General features: G+C 40.1%; 1 protein-coding gene across 6 annotated transcripts in view; it reads right to left on the bottom strand.

Annotated features, from left to right (window-relative positions):
* CIITA (class II major histocompatibility complex transactivator) overlaps window positions 1-18,418 on the bottom strand; it is a 46,371-nt gene extending 27,953 nt beyond the window's left edge. For 2 of the 6 annotated variants that reach the window (XM_084536542.1, XM_084536544.1), the window contains exons 1-3: window positions 18,324-18,418; window positions 17,549-17,743; window positions 8,337-8,685 (exon numbers count right to left, since the gene is read on the bottom strand). In XM_084536542.1, coding sequence (XP_084392668.1) covers window positions 8,337-8,685; window positions 17,549-17,656 — 457 coding nt within the window. In that variant the 5' untranslated portion in view covers window positions 17,657-17,743; window positions 18,324-18,418. Of the gene's footprint in view, window positions 1-1,220; window positions 1,413-5,065; window positions 5,343-5,504; window positions 5,630-8,336; window positions 8,686-17,548; window positions 17,744-18,323 lie in introns of those variants that run through there. The other 4 variants (XM_084536543.1, XM_084536546.1, XM_084536545.1 and 1 more) reach the window with 4 other exon arrangements.
* Window positions 18,419-21,460: the final 3,042 nt, after the last annotated feature.

Genomic DNA, 21,460 nt, shown 5'->3' with positions numbered 1-21,460 from the left:
CCATTTTCTTTCCAAACTTACCAGTATCTGTTGGCACCAGACAAAAAATTATTCATACTACATACATCTCCAGAACTCATGTGAGTACTTACTCATGAGCTAAGAATTGCTATAGTGTTTCAGAGTACCACACAGAACCCAGACAATTCTCACTGCTCTAACATGCTCCCTGCTGCAGCCACCAGTGTTTATATGGGCTAAGAACTGCTTAGGTTGCTGCAGCTATATTTTTTGATAAAGTTTCTCTCTTCCTCCACTTCATTTTCTTCTATTACTTCCAATTACTGCAGGAGGCACCAGAATAAATTCAAACACTCCTGGATATTCCGTAAGTAGTGTAATAACTGTACATGTTGATTATTCATCATCTTTATCAAACTATTTCCAAAACAAATATTGGCTTTTCAGTATTTACAGATCCTTGATATGAATGCTACCTGGGCTGATGATCCCAGTCATTAACTCCACCATAATACCCAGATGCCGATGTGAAATGGACAACGGGCAAATTTTCCAGTCGGTATTCTGGCCACAAACTGCAACCATGCGAAGCTTCAGATTGGCATCAACAACCGTGTTTTGCAATGAAGGATACTTATAATACATCTCTCAAATATTCTGCCTTTAGCAGAATGCCACTGATGTCCCTGGTTGCACACATCTACTTTGCCAAGGTGGCAAATGTGGAGCAACCTGCTGGACCATCAAGCCTACCTGCAACAGCAAAAATAAATGCAGCTCTGACAAAAGGAAGCAGGCAGACCTAGTCACACTGCCACCATCTGCTTTGTTATGAACTTATCCTCATTCCTCTCACAGCCCTATGTGGGGTTGTCCCTTTGTAGAGCTTGGAATTTGACCTCTCTGCATCCTGCCAGAGAAGACATCAGAATCTAGAGCCAAACCTTAGGACGGGCAGTGGACATAGTGAGGCCCCACTTGTAGGAGTGACCTACAGTAAGGTAGTTCCCCTTTTTCATGTTGTGTGGCCTCGTTATGTTACCAACATCACAAAATTTTGATGTTATTGCCTGCCCTGCTATAAACGGAAAGCAGAAGTTGACAAACCTTTGTGAGAACCAGGAATGTGGGAAATTTTCAATTTGCTGCTGCATTTTACATTGCCATGTTCTGTGTTGAATTAACAGAAGATCTAAACACAGTCAGGCCTTTCAGAATACCAGGTTTCCACACTGTGAATAACGCTGTTGAAGCATTACCTCTGATTCAATGTGATTTTGGGGTTAGAGACAGAGAACTAATTAGCAGAAGCTCGTAAGTTACATGGTCCTGGGTGACCTGCTCCAGGTGGCCCTGCCTGAGTAGCAGGGTTGGAGCAGATGACCTCCAGAGATCCTCTCCAACCTTAACCATTCTGTGATCCTGTGAAGCTGTAAAGGGAATGCAAGACAAACAAATTCATTACTCCTTCCAAGTTCAGCAATTAGTAAAGTGCTTGATTACAGCAGTTGAAGAAAAGGGTAAGTCCTATGGATAAAGACTACATAGGCCTTCTTAGTCTTCATGGAAATGGAAAGTTTTATTTAACTCATAATCATAAGAGCTTTTGTTATTTTAAAGCTTTCTTTCTATGCCATTTCCATGTGATTAAATATATAAGTAATGCACAATATTTTGCATTACAAGGTCAAGGAGTCAGGAAGCAGCCAAGAGGAATTCTAGAGATTTCCACCAGCTAGACAGGTGAAAATTAAAAACTAAGAGGTACTATAACCCAGCAGCACAGGAATGAGAAAAAGGTAGCCTTCTACCTAGGGAAGAATGAAGACTGCTACTCTTTTAAAAATGAAAAACTTAAATATTTCTCTTTTTTGCTTCTGTTTACCTTTTTTTTTTTTTTTTTCCTTCATTGCATTGGGCTTGACATAAATGTACACACAGCTGCCTTTCTATTGACTACACTGGATTTTGGATGCTGTAATTTTTTTCTTTAGCTGAACCAAGAAATTCTTATTAGCAGCTGTGCTGCTGTGTTAAAATGATGGTGGGACCACTAGTAGCACTTTGTCCAAGGCTGCAGGGAAAAAGAAAGGAGTTTAGGAAAGATTTCTACATAACGGGAGTGACAGAGGCAAACGGGATTGTGCCCCAGGGACAGGGAGTGTTTGGCTGCAGGTTGGAACTAAAGCACAGAAAACAAAACCTGACATTACTAAGCATGTTTACAACAGCAATTGCTTTCCCATTGCTTCCCCTTTTTTTTCTCACTGCATCCTACTGAATCCAGCAGCCCACTGTCTGAGACCACAGGGGAATATGTTCTCTATCTTTCAGACACTTTCTTGGTTGTTTCCTACACAATTCTAATTTAGCTTACTGATAATACAGTCCCTTTGGGGTGCCATGCAATGCTGCCAAAATGTGTATATGGCACACTTTCACATCACAGGACTAAAAAGTGTCACTGCAGTCCCTGTGAATTGAGGTTTGAGCGTCGTAGTCCCTGTGTTAGAGCTGTGACTGCTGCTCTCAGTCAGCTCTTGGGGGAACAACAGAGACCTTGCATCACCTGGGATGCCAGTGCTCTCATTTGCGGTCAGCATCTGTGCACAAAGTGGAAGTACTGGGTGGAGTTAGACAGGAAGAACTTCCCAATGTATTTCCAGGCCTTTCAGAAAGTTCAATCCTTTGTTGCATGGACCCTTGTTAAAACTATTTTTTGTGTCTTTAAATATTGAAGTGAAACCTCCTTCCCGCAGCAGTCTATATATACACTCCAGCTCCATCATTATATGCAACAGACCCGTGTTCCCTTTGCATTACCTCTACAATGATTCAGCACATAGCTGTTACAGCAGGGTTTCTACACAGGATACACTTGTGTTAATGCTGTATTCTGCTCATACAGCACAATATGATTCATTTGCAAGACTCTTGGTGGTTTTTGTTCAGTGCTATTTCAGAGCACAAGCAAAACCATAAGAATTAACAATGCTGGAAAAGTAGTAAAAGAAATAGTGAGCATCGCCACACTAGGACAAAGAATCCAGTTGAAGAAGCAGTAGGTGTTCACTTAAACACAGACAAATCTTGAGAGTTAGATGGGGCATTTTAGATTTCAAAAGATAAAGGGAATGATTGTGATTTATCATTTGGCCCCAATAATTTGACACCAAATAATGAATTCTGCTACTAACTAAAACCAAATGGTAATTAAGAGAAAGGAGAAGGTTTATACAAAGGCAATAATGTCAAGTTTTCTCCAAAAAGGTGGTAGATACTTCTGAAGAGATTGTTAGGGGGGTTCCTTTCCCTAACTCTGTTGACAGCTGAACTAACGGGTAAGAAAGCATTCTTCCCACGAGTATAGACATTAAGAAAAAAAAATAATAATAAAAAAGTAATTTCAGGAACAGAGGAAACCCCCCTGCAATTTAATTTTTATACCAGTTCGGGAAGCTGAGGGTAATTCCTAGCAGGACAGTAGTAGTGCCAGGTAAATCACACATTTCATAACTGGAGGATGACATAACATTACTACTCCAAATCTTAGGTTACAGAAAGATGAGAGAGTGGGACTGTCATAAAGACAGGAGGTTAAAACAAAATCACACAAATATTACTTTAAAAATGTTATTATGTGCTACACTTAGGATGAATCTGAGTTAAGCAAGGTGACAGAAAAAATAAGCACTATCGAACTATCTAAATATACATTTCAGTGAGACACTGTTACTTAGAGCTAAAAGCTCAATAACATCAGCCACAACTTTCAAGACTTTTTTCTTTTTTTCTTTTAACAACTTTCTCCTGATCTGCTCTATTTCTCTGCACCCCTTGAGGGTTACTGTGCCTGTGTGGTCCATAACCCACAACAGAAACCAGCAGGCAGGGTCATGGTTCCTGGGTTTTGCTCCACGTGGTGTTTTGGGGTGATGCTCTCTGGGATATGGGCAGGTCATCAGCAGCACAAGTCCCCTCCATCCTACAATAGCTGTCTCTCCTCTCCCCATGTCCATCGCCAGCAATTCCTCTGCTCCACAAGCAACAGCTTTTTCTTTCAGAGAAGGTCTGATCTTAAACTGTGGATATCAGTGCTCAAACTATATTTAGCTTTGAGAGTTTGGGTTTCTGTTTCAGATCTGTGAAAAAGCTATGTCTGAAAGCATGTTCATCTTTTCCTGTTGTATGACATGATTTAATAAAAGACACTACTTTTACCTACAGAATGTACTTGGCCCATGCAGTATTGTTACTTTCCATGGGTTTTATAGTCTGAAATGAAAGAATAGAGATGATGCCAGAAAAAAAAAAAAAAAAAAAAAAAAAAACAAAAACACAGCACTATATCCTGTCTTATTCCCCTTTGTCTCCTTTAGGTGAGTTTAAAGAAGTTGTAAATATTAAGTAGAAGGATTTTCTGCCTTTCAATGAACTTTGCTGTATGGTGACCAATACAAATTAAAAACAAAACCCAACCAGACAAAAAACAAAAGTCCTGCCTGGGAGATAGCCCAAAGCAGGCAGACTGATCATGCGCTGTCCTGCAGGTGCCATAGCTGGGAAAATATTCAAGAGCAGAATCTGCCTTCTGAAGCCAGCATTGCCTCTGGTGTCACAGCTGTGCTCATCTTGCCCACCTCAGCAGCGAGGTGATATAAAGTGGTACAGTAGACACCTTGCCTTCTTTTGTCAGACCAACTACCTTTGCATTCAGAGACTTTTTTCAAGACAGAACCTCAGCCCTCCTAAATCAGAAAATTTTCCTGCCAGAGCTCTAAGACTGGAAACAAGCCATATTTTACTAATGCTCCACGGTTTCACTTTCAATACAAGCAAAATCTGTACAAAGAACAAGTGCATTCCTCTCAAAATCTGAAAGAAATTATAACAAGCTTTCAAGCAATTAACAGGGCTGGGCACAAAACAAAATCGCAAACAAAATGAAAAGTCTCCAAAACTTCACCCACTCAAATGCAGACTTCATCCCACAAATACTTCAGGACCAGATACTGACACACCGCTGTTACCAATACTCACAGCATCTATAAGACAGATTTACCATGACAAAAGCACAGCATTCAAGAATTGAGGAAAAACTGACCTTAGGAAAGCAGACGGTTCCTGTTCCTTCACTCCGGATTCAGCACCAGAAAAACAGGAGAACTGCTGTCACTGTTTAGGGCTCACAGAAAGTAACAGCAGAAAGGAGGAAATGAGCCAGGCCAGTCACAGCAGAAATGCTAGAGGCTTAAGGGGAATTCCAAAGAGGAAAACTAAGAAGAAGCTCCCTTCTGGCAGCCCCTGTAGAATAAACGTGGGTAACCTGTCGCTAGCCACAGTTAAGAAGAGCCTGTGCTTCTTACTCCATAGGAGCGGAATGATTTATTCGGATGGAAATTGGATGGGTGTCAATGGTAACAATTTTCAGTGCCCTTCAGAATGCTCTTTGTGGTTTTATTCTGGTTCAAACCTGTCCTAAAGTCACGCTGTTAAACAGTCCATCAGTAAGAATAAAGCAAGCAGCATGCAAACACTCTTACCTTGCAGCTTCGTGTGCTCAAACAAAAATGAAAGTACCTTTCACACATTCATAAGCTCTGCCAACTCAGAATTGGTTTGCTCTCTTCTGCAAGTGTTTTTTGCCATTGGTCCAAAATGACGTACAATATTCTGTGAAATGTAAAGCTTGTCTGGCTTACATATGCTGTTCAGAGTTTGCTGGTATCAACATGCGGCAGACAACATTTATTCATTTAATGAATCTCAGACTGAGTCACACCTTTGCAGTGCCTATTTGGCTTAAGACACCTCCTTTTGAAAGCCAACTTACCTAATGAGTGTTCCTACCATGATACTTACAGCTGCTTCTGTGTGTCTCTGCAACCCAGTTTTCCTACTATTTTGTTGTTGTTGTTTTTACTATGCATAGACCTACACAAATTAGAAAATACTTATGATTCTATTCTCAAATGATCAAATATTTCTTCTAGTATTATTCCACCATCAACAGTTTATAACAAAATTCCGAAGTATGAAGAGGGAAGGAAGTGGGATTTGATGAAGTCAATGTCTTCCTAGACTCGTGAGGTAAAATTTTGATCAGCCACTTGGTAACACTGGATTCTGCACAAGGCAGCATGTCCTACCAACAAAGTGGCTGTTGACCTAAGCTTTCTCCCTTTGCAGAGGAGCTCCACTTCCACCAGCTTCCATGGAAACATGCTCACAAGAGGTGATGTTTCCTTCCTGGGAGCAGCTGATCATAACACAAATTTTGCATGGAATACCCCGACAACAGATAATTGTTAACCCTGTTCACAGCACAACGCCACAAGTTATAAGCTCCTTTACCAACCCTGCAGCCAGATTTCTTTATCAGCTTCTGAGTCTGTAATCCCATGAGGTAAGCGATTTACTTCATGGATGACAGTTTGGGGAACAAAAGAGTTCAGCTGTTTACTGTGACTCCAGTTCACACAAACTACAGTAAGTAGTGGTTGTCCACTTTTTGCACAACAACCACAGCTGATTAGAAACAGCAGAAATGAATGGATGGAGCAAATCAGAATACTGTTTCATCTAGTGGACTAGTCTATAATGATGGTCTTAGAGTGTAAAGCAGACTGGAAAACAGGAGGCTATGAGAGCCAAGAACTAACTGGCTGAACTCCTCAGATGACCATCATCTTCTGTGCTTCAGTTTTTGCTGATTCAAAACAAAGAAACACTGCCCTACGGCAAAAGGAACAAGCAGAATATACCAATAGGTATTGAAAGCACCACAAAACTGATGTCAATGATGCACTTTGCAAGAGAAGGACAGCTGGGGCTTTCTCACCCAGAAATTTTAAACATCCTTTTCAAGTAAGAGAAACATCTGCAAAACTACGAAGTAGTAGTAGATAAACCTGATGGTATCAGTCTGTTCCTGACCCTAGCTGACTTTGCAGAGTGAAACGGTCATTGAACATATGTCTGAAAGTGAACAAATTGGAAAAGGAAAGTTAGAAAAAAATTTGCTTCAGGGGAAGGCTAATACAGTTTGAGCCTCTTCGCGATAAATTTGTCTTTGAAACCACTTTTTTTAAGTTCATCTCCATACTACAAAATCTAGAGAACAGTGACAACGATTGAACATGTGATGGAGGAAGACTAATGCTTCTTCTGATGCACTCTGGTTTCCCTCTGTTGTGTCTCAAATTCAAGCTTTATGAGAGAGGCACAGAGCCAGGCACAACAGCATCAAGCTCTTTGAATGGAGATTTCAGTTCCTACCATTACAAAAATGAGGAGTGGCTATCTTTATGTACACATCACGGATGTAATTAAAAACAGAAAACAAACTCTATATACCCTCAGTTTAAGTGTCACTAGCTATGATATTCTACATTTAAATATAATTTGTTGGCATTAATTTGACTGTAAGAACAGCACTAAGGTCTTCTGGTTAAGTATTTTTCCTCTCATGAATTATTTTAAGTTTTTCATTAGCACTTCTTCTTGTACTTTCAGCAATACCATGAGAAATAATGCCCAATGCTGTATTTTAGGAGAGGAAAAAGTTTGCACCCACAATGACGTCCGAAGTCCTTCCATCAGATTTACAGGATTATCTGGGTATTCTATTAAGTATTCTTTTATTCTCTTTTTTGAGTTGCTTGGTTTCATAAAAGTACATCTTAATACTATGATTTAAGCTGGGGTGCTGTTGTTTCACATAAAATGGACCATGTTAGGATTGTCCCAGAACTACTCCTGTTCTTCATTACATACAACATTAATTTGTTGTATGTAAATTACATACATTATAAGGTCTCAATTTTTATGTCGCCTACTGCCCACTAAGAATCTCAGATTTCTTGAACCCAGCTTCATAAGTCTTTAAGTGCTTCCTGTCCTTAAGTTTGCAGAAGTCTGTTATAGACATTGTAATTTTTGTGCTTATAGACACCTGGAACTTGCAACAGAGTGCATTCCCCTCAGTACATGCTTGACAAATATAAGGGATTTCCCCACATCAGTTGTCAGGATGAACAAATCATCAAGAACAAATGCTGCTCAGACTATCAATGGCTAGGATGTCAGCTGAGAAAAATTGATCTTAGCATAGTCTCCTTAATCTATTTTGCATTTTGTGTTCTGCAAAAGATGGCAAAGAATAAGTCTTATTATGGCGTGACTATGTAAAGGGATATATGGGTGCTACCCCGAATGGGTGGATCTGCTTTAGCTGCTGTTGAATTACATTCTTTGCTTTTCTCTTCCTTACCTGCTCTCCACTGATGCACTTTGCACTATGTCACAATACAATCTCAATATGCAATAAACAAAAGTAAATCTTTAACAATGCAAAAAAGAAAAAGCTGATTTACCAGACATGTGCTTGGTTCCTGTTGGCTCATTATCTATGATGTTTTGAGGTCTACTGCCACAGAGGTTTAAACAAGAGTGGGGAATCAAAGTGTTCCAATACATGTCCCATTTCTCCACAAATGTCAGAGAAATCTTCCTTGCAAGGTCCTCTCTGTCTTTTTCATGGAGCAAGGCCTGATGGTACTCCTTGGATATCACATGTTCTTTCAGCATGAGGTTAAGCAATGCATGGTCATCAGAAGCTGTAGCACCTGAAAGAATCTTCCTTATTCTAGGCAGGATCTCCTTAAAAAGATTCATACTTGCAGCTGAGGATGCTTGAAGGAGGTCTGAGCAAAACCTGAACTGCTTCAATTAAAAGTAAAAAAATAAATAAATAATCTACTCAGTCAGCATGAAAAAGATGAAGTGAAAAAAAAAATGGTCAGAGACTTTGGCTTGCAGTAGCAGAGGTGTTTCCTCATTTCATTAAGCCTTTAAATAACATTTCCAAGAACAAATAGCTTCTTCATGAAATGACAAAACATCACAAATCTTCCAAGCATTCAACTCATAAAAGAATTTTCAAAATCAGCAACCTGATCAACTCAAAAAAATAACTAAAAAACATTTTTTCTATTAAAAAACGACTGTTACAGCTGTATCTTTTTCTCCCAGCAGAGCTGGAATGTAGATGCACTAGTGGACCCAGCTAGGTCACTGCTAAATCAGAACAGTACCAAAAGCTTCAGCACAAAACATATCCTCTGCAAGAGGTGTACGTTTAAAACTCAGAGACTTCAACATAGGATTAGAGATTCAGTTGTGAATTAATTTTGCTTTCACAAAAGTCAAACAAGTTAGAACCAGGGTAAAAACTCTGAGGTAGAAAATTATTCCAAATCTGGCTCTGGTTTCTGCCACATCTGAAGTTACGAGATTGAAAAAAGTAATTAGAAAAATTGGTCACGAGTACTATATATTCTTATTCAAAGGTAACATACTTATATTCCAAGGGGTGAATACTTTAAATTAAATTCCTTAAAGAGAAGTTTTAAAGTCCCCCAGTTCAAAAGAGCACCAAATCTTCCATAACAGTAACTCCAAATCTGCTACCACCTGACCCCTCACCTCAGCTCAAAACTAGGAAGAAATCTTTTTTAAAACTAGCTTTTTGAGTAATTTCTTGCTCTTCAAGAATAGGCAGTGTCTAATTAGAATGCTTCTAAAATTCACAAAATGTCTGACAATGGAAGGAGCCTCAGGGTCCATCCGCTCTCCCCTGCCCCAGCAGGGCCAACCTGAGCAGGGGGCCCAGGCCCATGCCAAGGTGGCTTCAGGAGATCTCCAACGAGAAAACTCCTTGACTCTGTGGGCAACCTGTGCCAGGCTCTAGCACCGGCACAGCACAGAAGTGCCTCCTGGTGCTCAGAGGGAGCCTTCTGTGCTCCAGTTTCTGCCCACTGCCTCTGGGCCTGGCCCTGGGCACCACTGAGCAGAGCCTGGCTCTGTCCTCTGAGTACCCTGCCTTCAGGGATTTGTAGGCATCTGTGAGATCCCCCTGAGCCTCCTCTTCTCCAGGCTGAGCGGGCCCTGCTTGCACAGCCTCTCCTCACAGGAGAGATGCTCTGGTCCCTCCATCATCATTGTGGCCCTACATTGGACTCTGTCCAGTATGTCCAGGTCTCTCTCATACTGGGAGGCTTAGCACAGGACCCAGGACTCCAGGTGTGGCCTCAGCAGTGCTGAGCAGAGGGGAAGGCTTGCCTCCCTCCACCTACAGGCTATACTTTGCCTAATGCAGCCAAGAACACCATAGTAAGTGCTTAACAGTGATTCTACTTTCTACTCAAAAGTTTCTACTTACTGATCTATATGGCATGTTGCAGCATCTTATGTTTGGGAGCTGTTTATGTTTAGGGAGGTGTTTTAGCATAGAAGACAGCAGTGGGTAAATAAACAATTACCCATTACTTTTCAGTTTACACTACAACTTTTTTTTTTCCTTTTTGAAAAACAAACAAACAAACAACAATGACAAACACAACAACAAAAACTTTGTTTTTAAATATCTGATGTTGGAGCAGAACATACAGCTTTAAAATGCATACTGGGGCAAAATTTGTAAGGCTGTTTGGGGGCTTACAGATGGATGGGAATCTTTAACATCCAGTCTGCTACATGGCTGCCTAAACAAGCCTATAGGCTACGTATGGGATTAAGATTGAAATATCTAACTACTTTTCTCATTATTTGCTTCTCAGTTTTACTACCTTGACTATTTCCATGATTTCTTTTCACCATCAGACACATTTCAAAGTGGAGCAATAATTCTACCTAGTTAGAAACAACACACTGACGGGAATTTGCTAATCTTTATAAAAGTTTGAAGTACACAACTGAAAACTCTGGTTTTCAGTTATAATGTCATGTTCTTTCCAAATGTTCATGTTTATGTTCAGTATCAGGAAATACATGCAAAACATAAGAAAAATAAGGAACCTCATTATCTAGCAGTACAATTGTGACCTGCAGTGCAGGTAGGTATCAAGTTTTACTGTAACTATTTAAATGGCAACCAAGACAAGCAAATTATTTTACTATATTTTATTATTATATTTTCCTTAGGGGAAAGTAAATCCCTTCAATTTCTTTTTTTTTTTTTTTTTTTTTTTTTCAGGCATGTTTTACTCATGCCAAATAATGGTTTTTTAAATGTATTTTCCTTTAAAGTTGCTGCCTACATTGATTCAAAACAGGAGAGAACATTAGTTCTGTTGAAGTATAAATAGTAAGACGGCCCTCTCTGCTTGGAGTAGTGCTGAAAAATAGTTTCCTTACTTTTACCAACATAAAGCTGCGCTGAATAAGATGCCTCCACATGTACATTATCATGATGTACATTATCATGATGTACATTATTATGGTGGACAGTCGGCTGAATATGAGCCAGCAGTGTGCTCAGGTGGCCAAGAAGGCCAACGGCATCCTGGCTTGTATTAGGAACAGCGTGACCAGCAGGGCTAGGGAGGTGATCGTCCCCCTGTACTCAGCTCTGGTGAGGCCGCACCTCGAGTACTGTGTTCAGTTTTGGGCCCCTCGCTACAAGAAGGACATTGAGGTGCTTGAGCGGGTGCAGAGAAGGGCAACGAAGCTGGTGAGGGGCCTGGAGAACAAGTCCTACGAGGAGCGGCTGAGGGAGCTGGGCTTGTTCAGCCTGGAGAAGAGGAGGCTCAGGGGTGACCTTATTGCTCTTTACAGATACCTTAAAGGAGGCTGTAGAGAGGTGGGGGTTGGCCTGTTCTCCCACGTGCCTGGTGACAGGACGAGGGGGAATGGGCTTAAGTTGAGCCAGGGGAGTTTTAGGTTAGATGTTAGGAAGAACTTCTTTACAGAAAGGGTTGTGAGGCATTGGAACAGGCTGCCCAGGGAAGTGGTGGAGTCACCATCCCTGGAAGTCTTCAAAAGACGCTTAGATGTAGAGCTTAGGGATATGGTTTAGTGGAGGGCTGTTAGCGTTAGGTTGGAGGTTGGACTCGATGACCTTGAGGTCTCTTCCAACCTAGAAAATTCTGTGATTCTGTGATATGAGTGGAGCACACATGGAAGGCAGATGAAAGCCTGCCTTGCAGAAAGTTGGAAACTGCTTGCTATTAGAGCAAACGAGAATGAGTTTACCACAGTTTGGTAAACACAGTCCAATCGCTTTTTAAATTCAGACAGGCTTGGTGCAGTGATTACGTCCCTGGGGAGCCTGTTCCAGTGTGCAACCCCCCACTCGGTGAAGAACCTCTTCCTGATGTCCAGCCTAAACTTCCCCTGCCTCAGCTTAACACCGTTCCCATGGGTCCTGTCACTGGTGTTTTCAGAGAATAGGTCACCTGCCTCTCCACTCCCCGTCGCGAGGAAGTTGTAGACCGCGATGAGGTTCCCCCTCAGCCTCCTCTTCTCCAGGCTGAGCAGGCCCAGTGCCCCCAGCCACTCCTCATACGTCTTCCCCTCTAGGCCCTTCACCATGTTCGTCGCCCTCCTCTGGACACTCTCCAACAGTTTAATGTCCTTCTAGTACTGTGGTGCCCAGAACTGCACACAGTACTCGAGGTGAGGCCGCACCAGCGCAGAGTAGAGCGGGACAATCACCTCCCTCGACTGACTAGCGATGCCGTGCTTGATGCACCCCAGGATACAGTTGGCCCTCCTGGCTGCCAGGGCACACTGCTGGCTCATATTCAACTTGCTGTCAACCACAACCCCCAGATCCCTCTCTGCAGGGCTGCTCTCCAGTGTTTTGTTGCCCAGTCTGTATGTATAGCCAGGGTTGCCCCATCCCAGGTGCAGGACCCAGCACTTGCCTTTGTTAAACTTCATGTGCTTGGTTATTGCCCAGCTCTCCAATCTGTCCAGATCTCTCTGCAAGGCCTTTCCACCCTCATCAGAATCCATAACTCCTCCAAGTTTGGTGTCATTGGCAAATTTGCTCAAAACACCTTCTAGTCCTACATCCAGATCATTTGTAAGGACATTTATAAAGGCCCTAAAATGGAGCCTTGAGGGACCCCACTAGTGACTATCCGCCAGCCAGATGTGGCCCCATTAACCACAACCCTTTGAGAAACACAGTAACACAGGGATGCCAGATTTCATTTTGTGGGCAAACAAGGAACTTGCATCCATGAGATAGTTTCCTCCAGATGTAGAAAAGCATGGAAATATCTTGTGATGCTTAATCACTATTACCACTTATGCATGAGGAAAGTAGATTTTCTGTGTTTCAAACATTAAACAGTTTCCACCCGCAAATGTACCCAGGGAACATCCTGCACAAAGAGGAGACTATAGGCTTTTCAACACAAATACATTTTTTTTTCCTGTTATACTTAGATTTGGGACAGATCCAAAGTGGGATTGCCTTCACACAGGTGTGAGTGTATAAGGATCTCAATCGATCCCTGTGTTTTACTCTTGCTATGTGTTTTCAGGATTCCCGGGTTTTCCAAAAATATATCCAAGATCATTTGTTGGGATGCATTTTTTATACAGCTGTCCCCAGCTTTGCTGGGCTACCGGCAAAGATATCAAGTACTAGAAGAACTCTGCCTTTGACTTTAAAAACTTTGACTTGTAGCTGTAAGCAAAATGAGCAGCAGGGGATTACAGTTACATGTTACATTAAGCCTTGAAAGCTTCACTTGACTTCTAGCACTGCTAATTTTCTATTTTGAAAAAATAAAATACAATACAATACAATACAATACAATAAAATAAAATAAAATAAAATAAAATAAAATAAAATAAAATAAAATAAAATAAAATAAAATAAAATATTTCTGCTTTTGTTTTTGCATTTGTAAAATTAAAAAATTCTCTTACTACCTTGACACCAGGTAAAATCTACTAAGGCTCGTGAGATACCCAGATGCCAGGTACTGAAGGCCGTACCCTTGCCTACACTAGTACACTTTCAGCTATATTACTGTCCCTGGGAAGACAGAGAAATTAATTGCCAACATTTTACTATGGTTATTTGGATTTCAAAATTAGCTGTAGACTACTATTTACTTAGAAGTGATACTTCCTCTCGATGCAGAGAAATCAAAAGCACGACTTCTCCTTTTTAAGTAACTTTCCTCTTTAAAATGTATCATAGCACAAACAATGTGTGTGAAAAAGAGAACTAAGTCAGAACGTGCATTTTTGCTATTTACTGCTAATGTTGCCACTGTTTAGCACCTTCTGTAGCTAAGGCAGAGCACTAGATTTCTTCTCCTTTTGACTTCAAGAGAAGACTACCACAATCATCCTTAAAAAGAGATACAGAGGCTATGCAGAATCCCATACCTAAATAGATAAGTGTGTCAGTTAAAGATAATTCTTAAAACAAGAAGGGAAGCTGTGCCACTGAATACACACATTCATCTGTGAAGCAAAGAAATGAAATGCTGATGCCAGTATACTACACAACTTGAATCATTACAATCAGAAAACATGGAAATTTGCTGAATAGACTTTTCAGTCCATGAAAAATTGTTCAAGCAACAGTATATTAGTGCTATGATTAGCCTGGAAAAATAGGGTTTCCCCCCCAAAATGTGGTATTGAATCCACTTTATGGCCAGTGACATAGCTGACTGGAAAACCAGAAACAACAGCTCACTCAACATTAAGGGTATTTTCAAGGAATTAACACATAACGTAGTATCCACTGAAATCAATCAGGTCTTTGCGGCAACATCCATGAGCATTAGAGAATGCTGCCCTTAGTGAATGTCTACATATCAGCATCCCCCCTAACTTTGTTGCGTTTTACAATGCTGGACCGTGGAAATTTGCCTTGGGTAAATATTAGAATGGAGATGTCTGTTACCAATGTACTTTTTTTTTTTTTTTTTTTTTTTTTTTTTTGTGATGTATACATAACCAGGATTTCCTAAGCAATTCTGTGTAAAGTCCTTCAGCAACCTTCTACACTGATGCCTCTAGTATTACCCACCATATTGCTTCCCAAACACTATGAAGAGCCTCAGTACTGCAGTATGAAGCCTACAGGTGAGATACATAGAGCCCAAGGTGACACACTACAACACTGCTGGTCATACTGGCTATTTCCCCAGAATATATTTGTCTCAGCTGAGGTTAGAAACTCAAAAGGTAGGGAATTTCCAGTCTAGCAAGTGCAAAAAAAAAAAAAAAAAAAAAAAATAGGACTGCAAATATTTGTGATCATTCAAAATCTCCCAGGAATTGACAAGCATTCTCAGAAAACTGATGGAGCAAGGCAGGCTGAACAAAAGAACTGTTAGATGGCTGCTTGACAACATCCTAATTGACTTTACCTTTGAAAGGTATTCCTTAAGAAATGTTTTTTAACTAGTCTGGGATACCCAATTTTGCTGCCAGTCTACCATAAATGTTCAGTGGAATTCCACTGCTTCCTGTAAAATATTAAAGTTAAAAAACTCATAGCCCTCACACTTTTAGCTTCACAGCATAAATAACAACAAATTTGCCAACCTGGCCTTTGCAGGCCAGATATTTTGTGTCAAGAGGACACTGCTACCACAAGGCTCTCTTCACGGAGAATTAAGCAGATACGTATGAAGACATTAAACTGTTTACAGCAGCAAGGTATCATTTTTCATACATCCTCTCTGTATTGAGAGGCAAACATCTAAACTGATCATTCCACTGCTTTCTACCTCACCTAAAATCACAGTGATTCATTACTTTCACTGGCACTAGAATGTGTGGAATTTCTCAGAAGAACTGCAACAACTGAAAACTAAATTAACAAAAATTTGTTGGTGTTCAAAACAAGCACTGCTCACTGACAAGCATGCTATTATCCTACCACACTATTTTCACCAGCACGCTGGACCTCTGTGATCTAAATTTAAACAGATTCTGTTCCTGTTCCAAGCGATCTGTTCTTCCTGGGAGTAGCTCCAAAGCTGATAGCAGAGGGGCTCTATTTTTCATGGACTTCTTCATGTCCTTAGACAAGGGACCAGCAAAGTTGAATGTGGGAATGTCCTAATGGGGTCATCAGTCTTAGATGCCTAACGGCTTGCTCACTTGTAAAACACCAGAAAGTTGTACGGGAAGGGAATACAGTGCCAGGGAATGCACCATTTCCAGTGCCAGGGAATGTACAGGAAGGGAATACAGTGCCAGGGAATGCACCATTTTAGGCTTTCTCAAGCAACAGTTTTCCTCCCATCTTCATGTAACACTGAGAAGCAGCTTATCTCTAGGTTTCAATACATAATTGTTCACAGTGCAAAGAACAGAGACATTTAGACAGACTTGTTGAGAAAGAATCAGAACTAGTTTATGGAAACAAATACAAAGGAGATTTTAGGTCATCTTCTGAATTTATGAAAAAAATATTGCAGTTACATTACACAATTGTTTATGAAAAACTGTCCAGATACTCTTTAATTTGTGGTGTACCTGAGCATAGTTTTTCTTACATTGGTAGTCTGTTTCAGTGACATTTCATTTGTTTTAAATGCTACCTGATGTTTGTTCCTAGCTATATGACCCCACCTCTTGCACAAACACAGCAGAAATGAATGAATTTCTTCCACCAATCCTGCCCACATGCTCAAGGAGGGTCAGCAGAGCTTTCCACACTTGCCTTGCAGAAACAGTTACACAGTGGGAAACATTCCTGAAATGACTTGTACTTATTCTCTGGAAAATGTTACAGAACTATCTTGTTTTCCACTGAAGCATAGTTGCTGAGGATTTCATCGCAATTAAGAATAACTGCACAAGTCCCATTGAAATATGTTATTTTCACCTGGAAGAGAAGAGGTGAAGAGAAGGCAAGAAGTTTCAGCAGACTACCAACAAACATTTCCATAGGAGCAGCATGGCCACAACAGTTAGCAAGGAAAAATTGTGACACTTCTCAGGGTGGGGAAGCCATCACTGTATAGGCAGAGGTACAGACCCGATAGTCTTAGGAAAAGAAGGTAACACCTGTCACACACAGGAAAAGTAATACCTTAAAGAAAAGTCATTTCACCAGAAAGCCATGGAGTGTGAAGGGTTTTCACTAGCAGTTGGCTGCAGCTGCATGCTCTGCAAGCATGCCGTGAGCACCAGGACTTGCAGCAGCATCCAGCTGCTCCCTGGCCTACAGACTGAGGGAGAGACAGAAAGGAGGTCTTACTCCTTCTCTCGATTTTCAAGAGGTCTGCAAGTTTTATGTAAATGCACAGATCTCTTGCCCATAGTTTTAAGACAGACAGGGCACAAGAGCACTCATCTTGTTAAAGAACTCTGTCATTTATCTATGAGAGTAATTACAAAAATTGATGAAAGAGGGAAAAAAAATATCCCGTATAAATGTAAATATGTAAAAAGAAATGTATATCCATCACTTGGACTTCACATAATTAGTCCAGTACACTGGAGCACGTGACAAAAATTGTAATTCCCCTTACACTAAAATAAAATATAGCAAGAATGGGAAACAGACTACAAATGCAAACCCAAACCAACAAGGAAAAGGACATGTGCAAAACCACAGCTCTGTGTCAAGTTTCAAAATTATGGAGAAGAGAAATCTGGGCAAAAACACTACACTGGCAGTTGAAGAAATCATGTATTTTAGGGGCTTCCCTGCAGTATTTCTGCACACACTAGACACAAAAGATACTAAAATATGCATCAGTCACAGTACCTCTATCTTTAGTCATTTGTATACATGTAAAATTGCCTTTACCATGACTTTTATTTCAGTAGCTGTGCAGTTTTTCTTGCAACTGCAGCCAGCAATTGTGATGATTGTAGGCACGGTCACACAGCCTTCTAAAGGAGCTTCACAATCCATGTTTCTGCAGCCCTGTAATGGAACCTTTGGGCTGCTCAGCTGCGGGGACAGGGAGCTTTCAAATCCTTCTGTTGAAGCTGTTTTACCCTGCACAGAGGATGAAAACAGACAGTTAGTGTATTCTGAAGAAACAACCCAAAGGTCTGTGTTCTTGTCCTTCTTCCAGGGTTTATTTTAATACCTTTATTTGGTGATTATTTACAGATTTTTATTTATGTATTTATTTTGATCATGAATTCAAGCACATCCACAGGAGGAACAGATGCTTCAGCCTCCAGTTTGAGAGTCATGCAGAACAGTTTTCATAAGAACAGCCTTAAGCTTCCTCTTCTCCCAAGCCAGCAGGCTGAGGTTTGTAACCTTACATGTGGCAGAAAGAACTGGAGTCTCTTCCTAAGCACAGATTCCATTGAAAAAAAGGCTCATAGGCCACTTAAAAGACAGACACGTACTGTGCTTTCGGTTCTGCCAAAAGAGATTAGACCCCGACCCTCAGGAGAGGTTCAGAATTGTGTACTGGATATAGGGCAAGTTATCTACAGTGGCATCTGGTGCATCTTAAAAAGAACATGCAAGTCAATGTGCTGGGCCCTGTTCCAAGATGTTTTATGTTTCTGAGGCTTATAGATCCAGATACCTGAAAAAAGCAACAATCTTGAGTACCTACATGTCTTCATATGATTCAGGCCTATAGAAACAGTATGGGTTCCTCAGACATCTTTTTTGGTGTCTTTGTTTCCTTGTCTTTGTTTCCTTGTACCCTCCTGTCAAAGATACCAATTTAGAATAAGTAAGAACAAATGCAAGCAGACCTAGCAAAAACCACTTAGCCACAGTGTCTACAACAAAAGATGAAGTAGACTTTGCCTTTGAAAGCTGTGGTTAAAGAACAAGGTCCAACATGGGCCTTGGGGATCTGAACAGGACTATCAGATACTGCTATCAGCAAGGAGAAAGCACCTTACAGCTTTTGTAAGTATTTTCACCTTTTACAGAGAAAGCAGTAAAAGCAACAGTACTGTCATTTTTTTCTACTAACCTTCTGTTGAACTCAGTTTCTCAACTCTTTGATTACCTTTAGGGACTTTTTTTTTTTTTTTTTTTTTTAATAGGTTTAGATTATTTTTACTCAGCAAGCCTACAGAGAACTGGCTCAAGTCAGCAGAAGTTAGATGCTTCTGTGAGTATGTACAGGCCTTTTACATTTATATAGGGAAGGAGGCAGTCAAACTCGAGCATCACTTCTGGTGAAATCAGAAGACTGCGATTCTGTGACATGCATCCGATCCCTGCTTACTGCAATGGATCTGTGAAGTCACATCAAACTTTTGATAGTTCCTTATTTCTGAAGTTCCCAAACTGAAAAATGAAATGATTTGCAGAAGTGACAAGTACCAGGAACTACAGCTGAGAATGTCTGAAGGTTTGAATGTATAAAGGGATGTATAAAGCTAAGCACACTAAGTAGTCTGCATCCCAAGTGCTGGGGAGCAATGCACCCTGACCTAGAAGACAGCTGATGGTTTTGCTTTGTTATGCCTTTGTTTTTGCTCTTTATATGTGACTACAGCATAGTCCAACCAGGAAAAGATACTGGAGTAAACTTGTTAATAATGCAAAACATTTTGTCTCCTGGGTAACTGCACCAGAGATTCCTACAGCTTGAGTTATGTAAGGCCTAAAGCTGCATGGTGATATAGAGAATAAACTGAACTATTTAATAAAAACGTATTTTTTTTTTTTCTCTCACTGAAAGCAACATAGACACTCTTGATCTCTACTCTGAGAACATTGCTAGGTATCACCCAACTGAAAGACGCTATTCTGATCTGTCATGCAACTGCTGTGTGTTCTATTAATACAGAACTACCAGTTACAATTAAGGTATGTACAACCAAAAAATCCCACAGAAATTGGTGTGGGGGCCAAAACAGGAAATTGGCTTTTACAAATTAATTAAAAGACAACACTATTAGAAATTTAATATTTAAAAATATTTAATATTTTCTGTAATTTGGCCCATCTCCTTAAAATTTGAGCATTTTATGGAACCCCATCAAAGCCCATAGGTGTATCTAATGCAAGCGAGCTAAAAGTTATTATTGAATTAACAATATTTCAAAGTATTCTGTTCCTCTGAATATAAAACTGTAACTGATATACTTAAATCACAGCAACTCTGATTGAGACATTCAAAATATCCTTGGTACAGTTTAAAGGGCAAGTCTCTGAAACCATGCCAGTGTAGATTCCAGGAAATACTCCAAAGAGAAAGAGAAAATCAGCTGACTTCAGTTAACTGAGTCAACAAAGTGCTGCACTAAACTTAGAAGATGTTCTATTTATTGTACGTGAAAGGAGTTGAGACAGTGAGATGCATAGAAGTTGTATAGCACTGATAATGCTCTACAATAGGAAGGCAATTATTTGTCCTGGGGTGATGAGTGTCCATAACCTTCTGTGTAAAGGCAAGTACACAGAAACAACTGGCAGTTTTGAAATATTTTATGCTATAGATCTTAGCAATTAGGTGAATTCTTAATATATTTCAAAAGTGGTTAAGGTTTGCCTGTATAAAAATCTGTCTCCCCTCAAAACCAAACCACAATTCATAATTTATCATAACTGAATCTTCAATGTGTGTTATTTGAGGATTTACGGTACCTTTACTGTGTTACTAATATTTCCACAGTTCAAATCATTTGTATTTTAATAAAAATCATTGTAAAATGTTGGGAATTGGATAGTTTCTCCTGTGAAGTACTAGAAAACACAGAAAACTTCTAATGAACAATGTTTTTCTAATAATTCACACATGAATTCCTTTGCAACTGTATACCGCAGACCCGTACTAAACCTGAAGAATTGATTTGACCAAGGATTCTTTCTAGATGCTAATTTACTTTGAAAGAAAATGATAACCCATACTACACCTTCAATAATCACAGAATGTAATTTAACAGAGCTTTCCAGAGAATACTGCTAAAATTACTTGCATGGTGTAGTGACAATCTTCTGTGGAATTGTTTAAAACTTTGTTAGGAAAACAGACAATCCCTGCAGTGAATCAGTGGAGACGAGCACTGGTAGAAGGGAAAATTAAAGAAACATTCATCAATTTTAATTTTAAAAGAATAAAACAAACTGTGCATTCTGTTTCTTTATTCAGCAGTATCATTCCATTGCTATTGAAGTCAATTAGCAGCAACAGAGTAGTAAAACAGATAGATAATGCTGGCTAATTCTTGCCTCTCCCACAGAACAGTATTGTCTTTCTTGAAAAAGAACACAGCATACAGTTTTTGCTGGGGCCTTAGAATAAAAAGTTAACAGCTGAGACAATATAAGAACATTATAGAATTACTAAACTCAAACAATCCAACTTGTTGGAAGAACTGTGCTGACAGGTGAAAGAAGAGCTAATACAATAGCTAAAATGAATAATCTGGCAGTCAAAAAGAGGCCAGGCCTCCACTACTGAATACCTGTAACTGCAGTTCTGGAGCTGCTTCTGAGTTAGAAGCTGGCTCTGTTTAAGTTGCTGCTAATTCTCATAAAACCACATTCTCATAAACCATAGTGCCCATTGGTACAGTAAGTGAACTATGTGTCAACTTCAGGTGTGTACAGAATCATTTAATAACTGTATCTCATGACAGATCTCAAAGAGATTAACTCTCTCTTCTTTGGAGTGGACACTTACCTAAATATTTCAATGTTGTAGGCTATCCACCCAGTTACAGACTGCCCAAGTTTTTAGTACAAGCCTGGTGTACTTACTGACACTGTAAAGTGTTGTTTTAA

The sequence above is a fragment of the Aythya ferina genome (assembly GCF_964211825.1).
Source record: "Aythya ferina genome assembly, chromosome: 15".
NCBI lineage: Eukaryota > Metazoa > Chordata > Aves > Anseriformes > Anatidae > Aythya > Aythya ferina.
The sequence above is the reverse complement of the archived record's forward strand: the minus strand, read 5'-3'. Positions and strand labels throughout refer to the sequence as shown.